Genomic DNA, 11,965 nt, shown 5'->3' with positions numbered 1-11,965 from the left:
AAGCACTCATTCTGCAGACTGATGCCCATGTGACTGATGTATCATATATTACATTGTTAGTTTGTTAATACTGTATACTTTATATACAGTGTTGGTTGTTTTGTCCAGTGGTTCCCAACCTAGAGGTTGGACCTCCTCCAAAGGTCACAAGATAAATCTGAGGGGTTGTGGGATGATCAATGGGAAGGAAGAAGAAAAAACAAAGTCTGCTACACAAATTTGTATTCTCTTCTCAGATTTGTGCTTTTTGTGAACTATTGAATCATTTGACCTAGTTGAGCATAAAACAGTTAATGAAATGAAACCATCTGATACGTTTAATTCAATTCAGTTTTATTTATATTGTCAAATCATAACAGAAATTATCTCAGGATACTTTACTAGGTCTAGACCATACAACAATTCCCCCCCAAGAGCACGCATTTGGTGCAACAGTGGCGAGGAAAAACTTCCTTTAAACAGGCACAAACCTCAGGCAAAAACTCAGACATCTAAACATGACCAGGGTCCCTGACTAGACACAATTCTTTTTTGTCACCTCAATCTGAAAATAATTAGTAGCTAGTGGCTCAAGTTGTCAAAACAATTTAAAATAAATATAAAGTAAAAAGTTTCCTTTGAAATGTATGTGCAATAGAAGCATAAAGTTAAGTACAGCCCCATGGTAAATGTACTTAGTTACTTATCAACCTTTTACAGTCACTGTTTCCAACACTGGTTTGTATAAATTATTTAGGTGAGTATATAGTACAGTTTATCTGGCTGACCACAGCATGACACCGCATGCCTCCAGTATTAATGTCTGTGATTAGTCTACAACCATTCTTATTTTATATTTATATTATATTATATTATATATATATATATATACTTTCTTTAATTATAGATTATTTAATTGTTTTTCCCTTGCGTAAACAATTTGTTGTGTAAAATCTTTTGATCACATAGTGTATGATTTGTTATTTAACCAAATGTAAAGTTACTCTGTGAAGCAAAACGACGGGAAACAAATGCATTTAGACAGTATTTTAATAGATGTGTCACAGTAGGAAAACAACTGCAACAAAGAGGTTATTAATTATAACAAAGATGTTATTAATTATAACCTCTTTGATGGCAATCAACCAAATGGGTGGTCATGTTATTCATTTTCACTTCCGCATGGAAACAACCACTGGCGATCAGTTTAGAGGGGTGTTTTGTATCAATTTATTACTGTTTTTGTCGGAGGCTCTCGCTTTTATGGCAAACAAAATCAACGAAATTGTTAAGTTTTCAATGTAGTCGAAAACGTATGTGAATAATCGCTGGTGTTATTTGTACACAAGGTGTTTTATGTCCCTTAAAGAGCTTCCGGTTTCCCCTCTCTTGCATAAAAGTCATGTCACTGTCACGAGGTAAACACGGTAAACAGTAGCAGCTTCCGCAGTGAACTTCGTGTATTAACAGCCACAGTACAGCAACAGTCTGGGTGAAATCCTTCAAAAATGGGTCACTGTGTTTTACTCATTTTAGCGGCTTTGTTTTCCGTATCATCGACACAGTTTATCCCACCGGTAAGCGACATTCCTGCCAATCATTTAGCTGTGCCTGAGTGTGTTATCGAACTGGAATGAGGTGTATTGATGTTTTTACTCTGAAGTTACACACCTTTTAAATTAATTCATTTACAGTACACAGAAGAATGTCGGGCAGAAATGTATCCACCAAAGGGTCCCACGTAAGTAACATTAGTCTGTAAAAGTCCCTGTTTAACGAGTTAGTTGTGTTTGATGATGTGTTTTGTAACTGATCTCTGCAACCTTCACTTGTTTCTCGTAAATTTTAACCTTAAAATTCACAAGTTGCCGTTAGTAGATGCTGCGCAGCTGTGTTTGGTCTATATATATATATATATATATATATGAATCATAATGAATCATGCCTAAATGTCCATGTCTTTTCTCTCTCTCTCTCTCTCTCTCTCTCTCTCTCTCTCTCTCTCTATATCTATCTATATATATATATATATATATATATATATATATATATATATATATATATATATATATATATATATATAATATTTTTGTTGGCTCAAAAAACATGTCACAAAGCCACTGCTGGAAAAGACATGGACATTTAGGCATGATTCATTAACTGATGTTGAACAATTAATCGAGCACATTAACACATCACAAGGATCTCTGTGACAACAGTTGTATAATGTCTTCTGCAACTCTTCTCAACTTGGGCACTGAGAATTTCCCAGGCATTTTCACTATTTCTATTATACTAAACAAATAATCTAAAATATAATTGGCAGATTAATGGAAACTGATAAAAGTTGTTAGATGTAGCCCTAATGGGCTTCATGAGAACAGATCTGTAACAGAAATATATTTCAAACTGGGGGCTTTGATTTTAAAAGGTGTGGGTGTAACAAGAATACGCTATTGAATTATAGGGAAATTGTAGGATCTAGTATTTTTGGGTTAAAAAACAGAGTATATCGGCCTCTGCTCTGCTGCACTGATTTTTGACCATTCATTATTAATCTGTCTCTTGCACATCCCCCACATTTATGGAAGTGTAATTCCCATGATAATAAATTGTGTTTTTTGTTTTCCTTTTTAAAATCTGCAATTGTGTTAACAACAGGAAATAATAAACAGGAAAGCGAGGCATCAGATGAAGTGTGCTGTGTTAGAGGCATATTTTATGAATATTCTCTGGGATGTTGCATAAAGGACATATGGACATTTCCAACAGCACTTGAAGGCAGCATACGTTTCTAAGCACATTGTTCTGTTGATGCCCTAATTATTTTTAAGAAATAACTAGTGCTGCAACATTTATTTTAACCCTTCTTCCCATCGACCGAAATTGATCTGGTTTGGTTTGCCTGTAAAGCATAAAGTAGCCTGTAAAGTCTCCCCCAGGTCTGTCTTACATCTTCTTAGCCAACTTGATTCCAACTTATTACCACTCGTTTTACACTTCTTTGGAATTTATGGTCACTGCACCTCATTTACATGAAATTATGTCTATGTTTTTATTTTTTTTATTTTGACTAATACTTAAGCTCAAAGGAACATATGTTTATGTATTGTCACTGATTTTGACCCGGGTAGACTATAAAAGTAGTGATCATCAATTTTTATTTTAGTGTTGCATGTTATTTTTGGGGAAATTTGGTTGAAAGCAACCCATGTTTCTGATATAAAAACTTTGAAAAAGGGGTCAAATTTGACCCGAGGACAACATAAGGGTTAACTTCTAAATTATTTTTGATTTATCAATTCATTGTTCAGTCTGTAAACTGTCAATAAATAGTGTAACATGTAACACAAGTTAAAATAAAAATTGCTTATTTTATTTGACAATTAGTCCAAAATACAGTGATATAAAATATTCTCTGACATGAAATAGAGAAAAGCATGACATTTTCACATCTAAGAAGCTGGAGCCAGACAATCTGGGGGATTTTTGCTTCATGAACGGTTAAAATGATCAAACTTGTTGGTGATTCATTTATTATCTACCTACTAGGCTTTACTCATGAGATTGAAATAGACCGCATGGCCTCAGCTGCTGCATTTTTAACTCCATTTCAAATTAATTCAAAACGCATAAATAAAACTAATTTCTAGTCAGTGATGTTGTGAATAGGATGTTGTCATTTGCATCGTTATGCTTGAGCAGTTTTACAGCTTTCCCTTTCTAATCAGGTTCAGAGGAGCTGTCGGTTGGTACACAGTGGACCTCGACCTACCGCCCGGCAAGAGATGGACAGCTCTAATCACTGACAAAAAAACTGATGTAAGAACGCTGTCAAGTACTTTAAATTAGTCTCACAGAAATGTCACCCGTTTGTTTTTTTTACTCTATGATCTCTTTATTTGAAGCTGGTCAACATGATCCAGGCCATCCGAGACTTGGCTAATGCGTTTGTGCCCAGTGGAAGGCTGATTGAGCTGGTTGACATTACGCTGGTGAGTGTCATTTCTCTCTCTGAAATATGGGTTCCATAAAATAACTGCCATATCTTTTGTATTGTCATTGAAAGCTTTATGACTGCAGTGTGTTTTTATAATGGTCTGCAGCCTTTGATGGTGGACACTCTCCCAAACCCTTTCGGTGATGAAATCAAAGGAATTGCAGCTGTTTCAGGGATTCCTCTTGGTAAGAAAACACTAATTCCTTATATAGTAACTGTTTAAAAAAAAAAACAGTTTCATTGACCTCCGGTCCTTTTTGTTTTGTTTATTTTCTTCATCTTTTATAATCTAGGTGAAGTCGTCTTGTTCAACATCTTCTATGAGGTGTTCACTGTGTGCACATCAGTTGTTGCAGAAGATAATAAGGGTGGGTCATCAAACAGAATCTGATTGATTAATTAACTTCAAAAATAATTCTATATCAGTACTGAAATGCCTTTGGGCTTTGCACACTTACAGGTAACCTCATTCATGGTAGAAATCTGGATTTTGGATTATTTATGGGGTAAGAAATCACCTCAAAATCACATTTTTAAGCATGATAGTCTTGACTCCGATGCGATAAACTAACATGAGATAGACTTGTCCCTCTTCACAGCTGGGATGTGAAAAACAAGTCATGGATCATTAGTGAGAAGCTGAAGCCTCTGGTTGTCAACCTCGACTTCAAGAGAAATAATCAGACCGTCTTCAAGTCTACAAACTTTGCTGGATATGTTGGCATGCTGACTGGCATCAAGCCTGTAAGTCATTACGTATTATAACTCAATTCAGTTATCATTCACACCCATGACGGCTGTTGAGGTGTGTATGCTTCTTGCACAGTTCTTGATGTAAGAAAGATTTAAAGATTTTTCTTCTTTCTTACATGTAGCACATATTCACTCTGACTATGAATGAGCGCTTCAGTCTTGATGGAGGATACATTGGTGAGAGATTAACTGTTTTGCTCAGCACGATTTCTCCAGGCATTCGAGTCGAGGTCTCTGTTTTGTGACTGCTTGTCATCATCTAATTCTGTTCACATGCAGGAATCCTGGAGTGGATCTTGGGGAAGAGAGATGGGATGTGGATGAGCTTCCTCACTCGCTCAGTCCTAGAAAATGCAACCAGGTATTTATTCCTCTTCGATATTTAAGGTACATTGTGGAGATGTTTGCCACTGGTGAACATGTCCCTGTATTGTTTGTATGTTGTGTTCTAGCTGCATGCATACAGGGACACGCACACAACACAAACACGGTGATGATGTGATGCACATTTTTGTTGAGGACAGCCATGTATATCTGTCTGATGGCAGTAATGTGCTGTAAAATGATGTATGAGAGAAGAAGACCATAAGCTAATGTACAGAATGCAGGTTTCAAAAGACTAAAAAAAAAAAGCTTTACAAATGTGTTTTCATTGGTTAGAAAATGCATTGAACATGTTTGTCAGGTATTAAGGACTCAGACGATGCAATTGGCTGACAAACAAATGTGAAGAAAAAAAGTAATGTTTATTATAGGGCTGTCAGCATTAACGTATTAATCGCGATGCGATTAAGGGCCGAGCATAACGCGTAAATTGTTTTTAATCGCATTAATCGCATGCCGCCATTTATTAATGTATTTTACAATTCACTCGGCTTTGCGTCGTGCCTAACAGGCTACTATTTTGACCCTTTGCCGCACCTTTACTTATCATCAAGCTGCGATACTTCCTCCTGCTGCAGGCTGCAGGCATGATGGAGAAAGACAGCAGCAACATAGTTCTGAATAGCGCTTTTTATTTTCCAAAACTCCCGGATGGCTTGTAGACAAGTCGAAAGCCATATGCACATTGTATAAAGCCGAATTAAAATATCACCGAAGCACGTCAAGCTTGAGCTAGCACCTACGAGCTAATTAACGTGACTCAGGTTGATGCTACCCACTAGCATGCTACCCACTCAGGCAAAGCACTATTTTGGAGAGTGCTATTCGCCGACCTGTTGATAAAACCAAATCCAAAAGAATTACTACCGCTCTTGCGAAATGGGTGGCAACTAACTGCAGACCTGTCAGCATCGTAGAAGACTCGGGTCTTAAAGACTACGGTTAGCATGTTCTGACCCGTCTTATTGCCGTCAAGGGGGACAGTAGTTTCACACATACACAGCCTGTACTCCACGGAGAAAGCAGCCAGACTGGAACTGCTGCAAGGTGCTGCAAACGCTGTCTCATTAACCGGTAAGAAGTTACTGCACACTATATTGACTCTGGTAAGGATAGGGATTTTTTTGTTTATTAGTTAGGTACTTGGAGGAATTGTGCAATAATGACAGATTCACACATTTTTCTTATGTTTACAGTAAATAAATAATAACAAATACAAATCTTAAAATTAAGTTCATAAAGTAACTTTCTTTGCATTCATTTGATTCCCAGTCAAGATACACTGGTAAGAATTGCTTTCCATTGTTAATATGTACTTAAAAACTGTTCTGAAATGCAAAATAATAGAATTTTAGTCATGTGATAAAATATGTGATTAATCGCGAATAACTATAGAAAATCAGTGATTAATCGTGATTAAAAAAATGAATCGTTTGACAGCCCTAGTTTATTACAATGAAAGCTCCACAGGGTTTTAGCATCCTGAAAAATAAAATGCTTTTCAATTTCAAGGCACGTTTATTTGTATATTACAGTTCAACAAGGTAATTCAAATGGTTTACATGAGACATAAAACATTGAGAAACACAAGGCAATATAAAAAGACATGAATATGATTTGAAAGAGAAAAAGAGAGACTACAGTGTACAGACATTGCGGAGTAATATATGAATGCACAGTCCCACGTTTAATAAGAAAAGGCAGTAGCAAACAGAATTTTGCAGCTTTGATTTAAAAGAACTGAGAGTTGAAGCATCAATTTTGGATCAATTTTTCTGGATCCAAATTTGTGGTGCATAATTACTAAATGCTGCCTCTCCGTGTCCAGCGACAATGTCTCTGTACCAACAATGAGTCTTGTCCCATTCTCACCAGCTATGAGGAAGCCAAAAGTCGCCTGGCTCAGACCAAGCTGCTGGCTCCAGCTTACTTCATCCTCGGAGGAAACCAGACAGGCCAGGGCTGCATCATCACACGGTCCAGACTGCTCAGCATCGATCTCTTGGAGTAAGTACTAGAGCTTATTCAGCATTTAATGTCAACAATACAGTATGTTTTTGCATTCCTGGAGGAGTTTTTGAATGCTTAATCACCACGTATATTTGGATAAAAAATTGGTGATATATCAGACAGTCCTGAGCAAACCTCAATGAAACGTAGGAGTGATACTGTGTATGTTGAGTTGTGCCTGACTGACCTTTTTTGTGTGGAACAGTTTTTTTGTGTGTCTAGTTTTTTTGTGCTAGTGTCACAATGACACAGCTTTTCTCGTATTTCCTTATAAAACATAACTTGCTCAACTAGGAACTGATGACAGCTTTAGTTTCAGATCATCTGATTGAACAGCAGATTTCACAAATCAGGTGCTTAATGTCACATGTTGAGTTTTTTTATTTAATTGTTTTATTTCAGGATTGACCTGAAGCTGGGACGGTGGTATGTCCTGGAGACAAACTACGATCACTGGAAGGAGCCTTTGTTCCTGGATGATCGCAGAACTCCTGCCATGAGGTGCATGAACCAGACCACACAGGCGGTATGTACTAAGACCGATGTGGAATAAGTATTCAGATCTTTTACTTAAGTAAAAGTAGCAATACCACATTGTATAAATACTCTGTTACAAGTAAAAGTCCTACATTCACAATTTACAATTAAGTAAAAGTACATTTGCATTAAAATATACTTCTAAATACCAAAAGTAAAAGTTCCCATAGTGCAGAAAGGCCCATTTCAGAACAATAAATATTATATTTTTGGATTATATTTATTGACCCATTGATATCTATTCATCACTAATGTTGTAGTTGGTAAAGGTGGAGCTAATTTTAATGACTTCACACTGCCAGGTACCATAAACTATAATAATCCATCATAATTTAGTTGTTGATTGTTGTTAAATATTAGTTATATTTTATATTAATCTGAATATGTAAAACCTAACTGGTAGCTACATCTGTCAGATACATGTAGTGGAGTAAAAAGTACAATATGTGATTCTCTGTTGTGGAGTAGAAGTATGAAGTAGAATAAAATGGAAATACTCAAGTAAAGTAGAAGTACCTAAAAAATTGTGCGTAGTTGCATTCCACCGCTGGCTGACGACAGTCTACTTCCTGGACAGAACTGGACTAATATCTGTCTCTGATTTAGAGGATGTGTATGTTTTCAGATGTAGTTAAAGCTCCGTAATGCCAGTCTTCTGATCTTTAGGTCTGAAATACAAGTCTGACAAGTTACATTCCTGTTTTTATCAAAGTGGTAAGACATCTTTGATCTGTTCTCTTTTTTCAGAATGTCTCACTGAAGACCATGTATGATGTCCTCTCCACCAAACCAGTGCTAAACAAGGTGAGCCTTCAATAGCCGTTTGTATTTATTTATTAAAAGCAAGTTGGATTTGTTCAGTGTAAATAATGTTTCCCTGCTGTTTTTCACAGTTGACCACATACACAACACTGATGCAAGTGTCTGAGGGAAAACTGGAGTCGTATATCCGCGACTGCCCGAATCCCTGCATGCCCTGGTAACGCTCCAACCACTGAACCCTGATCAGTTTGTAAATGCCTATCTGCATTGAGAAGCTGTGATAAAGACAAGCTCAGCTAATCTTGGGACAGAAGTGGACTTTTTAACTGTTTGCACTGCTATCAAATCACATGAACCAAAGTTTGTTTTGATATTTTGTGTTTTGGTTTTCAGACGATTCAGGAATACTTAAAAGCTTTGATGAAAATACTGAATCTTATTTTTTTCTGTCATTAGGAAAATGTACAAAAGTGAATCAATCTTGTAAATGTTTTCCCTGTTATTTTTGCTGTAATGATGTGTTATTTGCAAAATGAGTCCATCAGTGATCTCAACATGGGCATAGGGACCCCTGAGATAAAGGCTTGTGTGTAATTCAATTAATGCAAAATATGGTTACATTCTTTAGTTAGATTTCTCAAATCCACTCACCATTTAGTGCCTACACACTGTAGCCCTGCTTTATTAGTTTTTGTTTTTGAATCCAGGTCCAAGTCAAAATGTTGAACTAGGTTAGTTACAGTTACTGTCTCACCACATGATCACTGACCATTTTACACACTGATACTGACAAATGTACCTCATGGATGACCACTTTTTTTTTTTTAAGATGGTTAATAAAAATGATTCACAAATTAAAGTTGTACTTTTGTTTCGGATGTAATTTTTACCATGTAAGCAGTTATATTTTGAATTTAGTTGAAAAGTATTTTCCCCAATTAATCCATGAATCATTTGTCTATGAAATGTCAGTAAATAGGCAAAAACACCACAATTTCCCATAGGAAGTAATGTCTTCAAATGTACAAAACCCAAAAAAATATTTACAGGGTATGTGCAGGAATCCTGAACTTAAATGTAATACATTTAAACCCTTTCCATACATTTTAAGAACTCATCGCCACTTCACGTTCTTACCAGTTATATCAGCAATTGACCATACATTTACTGTAAGACAGCACAACTAAACAGTGAAAGTGTAGTTTTCCCTATAAAAGTCATAGCATAGTATGTGATAAGAAGTCATAGTATAGTATGTAAAAAAAGTCGAAGTATCTCAAAAAATGTGAAAGCTATAGTATGGTTGTCAGAAACGTCATAATATATGTCATAAAAGTCATAGTATAGTATGTCATAGTATTGTATGTCATAAAAAGTCATAGTATAGTATGTCATAAAAAAGTCAGTTTTACATGTCAAAAAAGGCACAGTATAATATGCGATAAAAAGTCAGAATGTCATGAAACGTCATATGTCAAAAAATGTGTCATAGTATTGTATGTTATAAAAAAGGTCAGTGTTGTATGTCAAAAAGGTAATAAAAAGTCATAGTATTGTATGTCATAAAAAGTCGTAGTATAATATGTCATAAAATGTCATAGTATAGTATGTCATAAAAAGTCACATACTATACTATGACTAGTGTTATGAAAAAGTCATAGTATAGTATGTCATAAAAAGTCATAGTATAGTATCAAAAAAAGTTATAAAAAAGTAATATTATTGTATGTCAAAAAAATGATAAAAACTCATAGTATAGTATGAAGAAAAAAGTGATAAAAAAGTCATAATGTAGTGTTATGAAAAAGTCATAGTATAGTGTCATAAAAAGTCATAGTATTGTATGTCATAAAAAATCATTGCATAGTATGTCATAAAAAGTCATAGTATAATAAGTCAAACAATTTCATTAAAAGTCATAGTAAGAATGTCAAAATAGTCATAGTATTGTATGTCATAAAAAAGTCATAGTATAGTTTGTTGGGAAAAGTGATACAAATGCCATAGTATAGTATGTTGAATAATGTCATAAAAAGTCATTATATAGTATGTCGAAAAAAAAGTGATAAAAAGTCATGGTATAGTATGTCGAATAAAGTGATAAAAAAAGTCATAGTATGTCCAAAAAAGTGATTTTGAATTGTCTCAAGGTACTAATCAACAGTTTGCACTTTGTCCTTCAGGGACTTGAAACGGTTACCATCCAATTCCTAAACAAAGACCCTACTGACTGAGCTACCCTCAAAGCAGTGACACCGTGATAAAAAAGTGATACAAAAAAAGTCATAGTATAGTATGTCGGAAAAAATCATAAAAAGTTATAATATAGTATGTTGGAAGAAAATCATAAAAAAGTTGTAGTATAGGATATTGAAAAAAAAGTGATAAAATAGTCATTACAGCATGTTGAAAAAAACGTCTGAAAAAGTCATAGTATAGTATCAAAAAAAGTTATAAAAAAAGTTATATTATAGTATGTCAAAAAAGTGATAAAAATTCATAGTATAGTATGTAGAAAAAAGTGTAAAAACGTCATAATATAGTGTTATGAAAAAGTCATAGTAGTATAGTATGTCATAAAAAGTCATAGTATAGTATGTCATAAAAAAGTCAGTTTTACATGTCAAAAAAGTCACAGTATATGTGATAAAAAGTCATAGAATGTCATGAAACGTCATATGTCAAAAAATGTGTCATAGTATTGTATGTTATAAAAAAAGTCAGTGTTGTATGTCAAAAAGGTAAAAAAAAGTCATAGTATTGTATGTCATAAAAAGTCGTAGTATATGTCATAAAATGTCATAGTATAGTATGTCATGAAAAAGTCATAGTATAGTGTCATAAAAAGTCATAGTATAGTTTGTTGGGAAAAGTGATACAAATGCCATAGTATAATATGTTGAATAACGTCATAAAAAGTCATTATATAGTATTTCGAAAAAACTTATATGTCAAAAATAGTCATAGAATAGTATGTTAAAAAAAATGATAAAAAGTCATGGTATAGTATGTCGAATAAAGTGATAAAAAAAGTCATAATATGTCCAAAAAAGTGATTTTGATTTGTCTCCAGCTACTAATCAACAGTTTGCACTTTGTCCTTCAGGGACTTGAAACGGTTACCATCCAGTTCCTAAGCAAAGACCCTACTGAATGAGCTACCCCCAAAGCAGTGACACCATGATATAAAAGTGATAAAAAAAAAGTCGTAGTATAGTATGTCGGAAAAAATTATAAAACGTTATAATATAGCATGTTGGAAAAAAATCATAAAAAAGTTATAGTATAGCATGTCGAAAAAAACGGATGAAAAAGTCATAATATAGTATAAAAAAAAGTTATAAAAATATTTATATTATAGTATGTCAAAAAAGTGATAAAAATTCATAGTATAGTATGTAGAAAAAAGTGATAAAAACGTCATAATATAGTGTTATGAAAAAGTCATAGTAGTATAGTATGTCATAAAAAGTCATAGTATAGTATGTCATAAAAAAAATCATAGTATAGTGTCATAAAAAGTCATAGTATAGTATGTCA

General features: G+C 34.4%; 1 protein-coding gene and 1 pseudogene across 1 annotated transcript; both read left to right on the top strand.

The window, feature by feature from the left end:
- Nucleotides 1-11,965, top strand: part of LOC116057041 — a 395,907-nt pseudogene that overhangs the window by 285,166 nt on the left and 98,776 nt on the right.
- On the top strand, nucleotides 1,300-9,281 carry asah1b (N-acylsphingosine amidohydrolase (acid ceramidase) 1b). Its single transcript, XM_031277663.2, has 14 exons — nucleotides 1,300-1,556; nucleotides 1,674-1,720; nucleotides 3,711-3,801; nucleotides 3,888-3,974; nucleotides 4,086-4,164; nucleotides 4,273-4,347; nucleotides 4,440-4,485; nucleotides 4,579-4,723; nucleotides 4,855-4,909; nucleotides 5,012-5,093; nucleotides 6,992-7,123; nucleotides 7,529-7,652; nucleotides 8,411-8,467; nucleotides 8,557-9,281. The coding sequence occupies exons 1-14, from the start codon at nucleotides 1,488-1,490 to the stop codon at nucleotides 8,644-8,646; spliced, it is 1,179 nt and encodes a 392-aa protein (XP_031133523.1). The 5' UTR covers nucleotides 1,300-1,487; the 3' UTR covers nucleotides 8,647-9,281.

This window comes from Sander lucioperca, chromosome 5 (assembly GCF_008315115.2).
Source record: "Sander lucioperca isolate FBNREF2018 chromosome 5, SLUC_FBN_1.2, whole genome shotgun sequence".
Lineage (NCBI taxonomy): Eukaryota > Metazoa > Chordata > Actinopteri > Perciformes > Percidae > Sander > Sander lucioperca.
The sequence above is the reverse complement of the archived record's forward strand: the minus strand, read 5'-3'. Positions and strand labels throughout refer to the sequence as shown.

Excerpts from the sequence above, each read along its gene's own strand:
- asah1b (XM_031277663.2), top strand. The coding sequence starts at position 1,488 with ATGGGTCACTGTGTTTTACTCATTTTAGCGGCTTTGTTTTCCGTATCA. Across the intron at positions 3,802-3,887 it reads TCACTGACAAAAAAACTGAT|CTGGTCAACATGATCCAGGC; the intron begins GTAAGAACGCTG and ends CTTTATTTGAAG. Across the intron at positions 4,348-4,439 it reads TGTTGCAGAAGATAATAAGG|GTAACCTCATTCATGGTAGA; the intron begins GTGGGTCATCAA and ends GCACACTTACAG.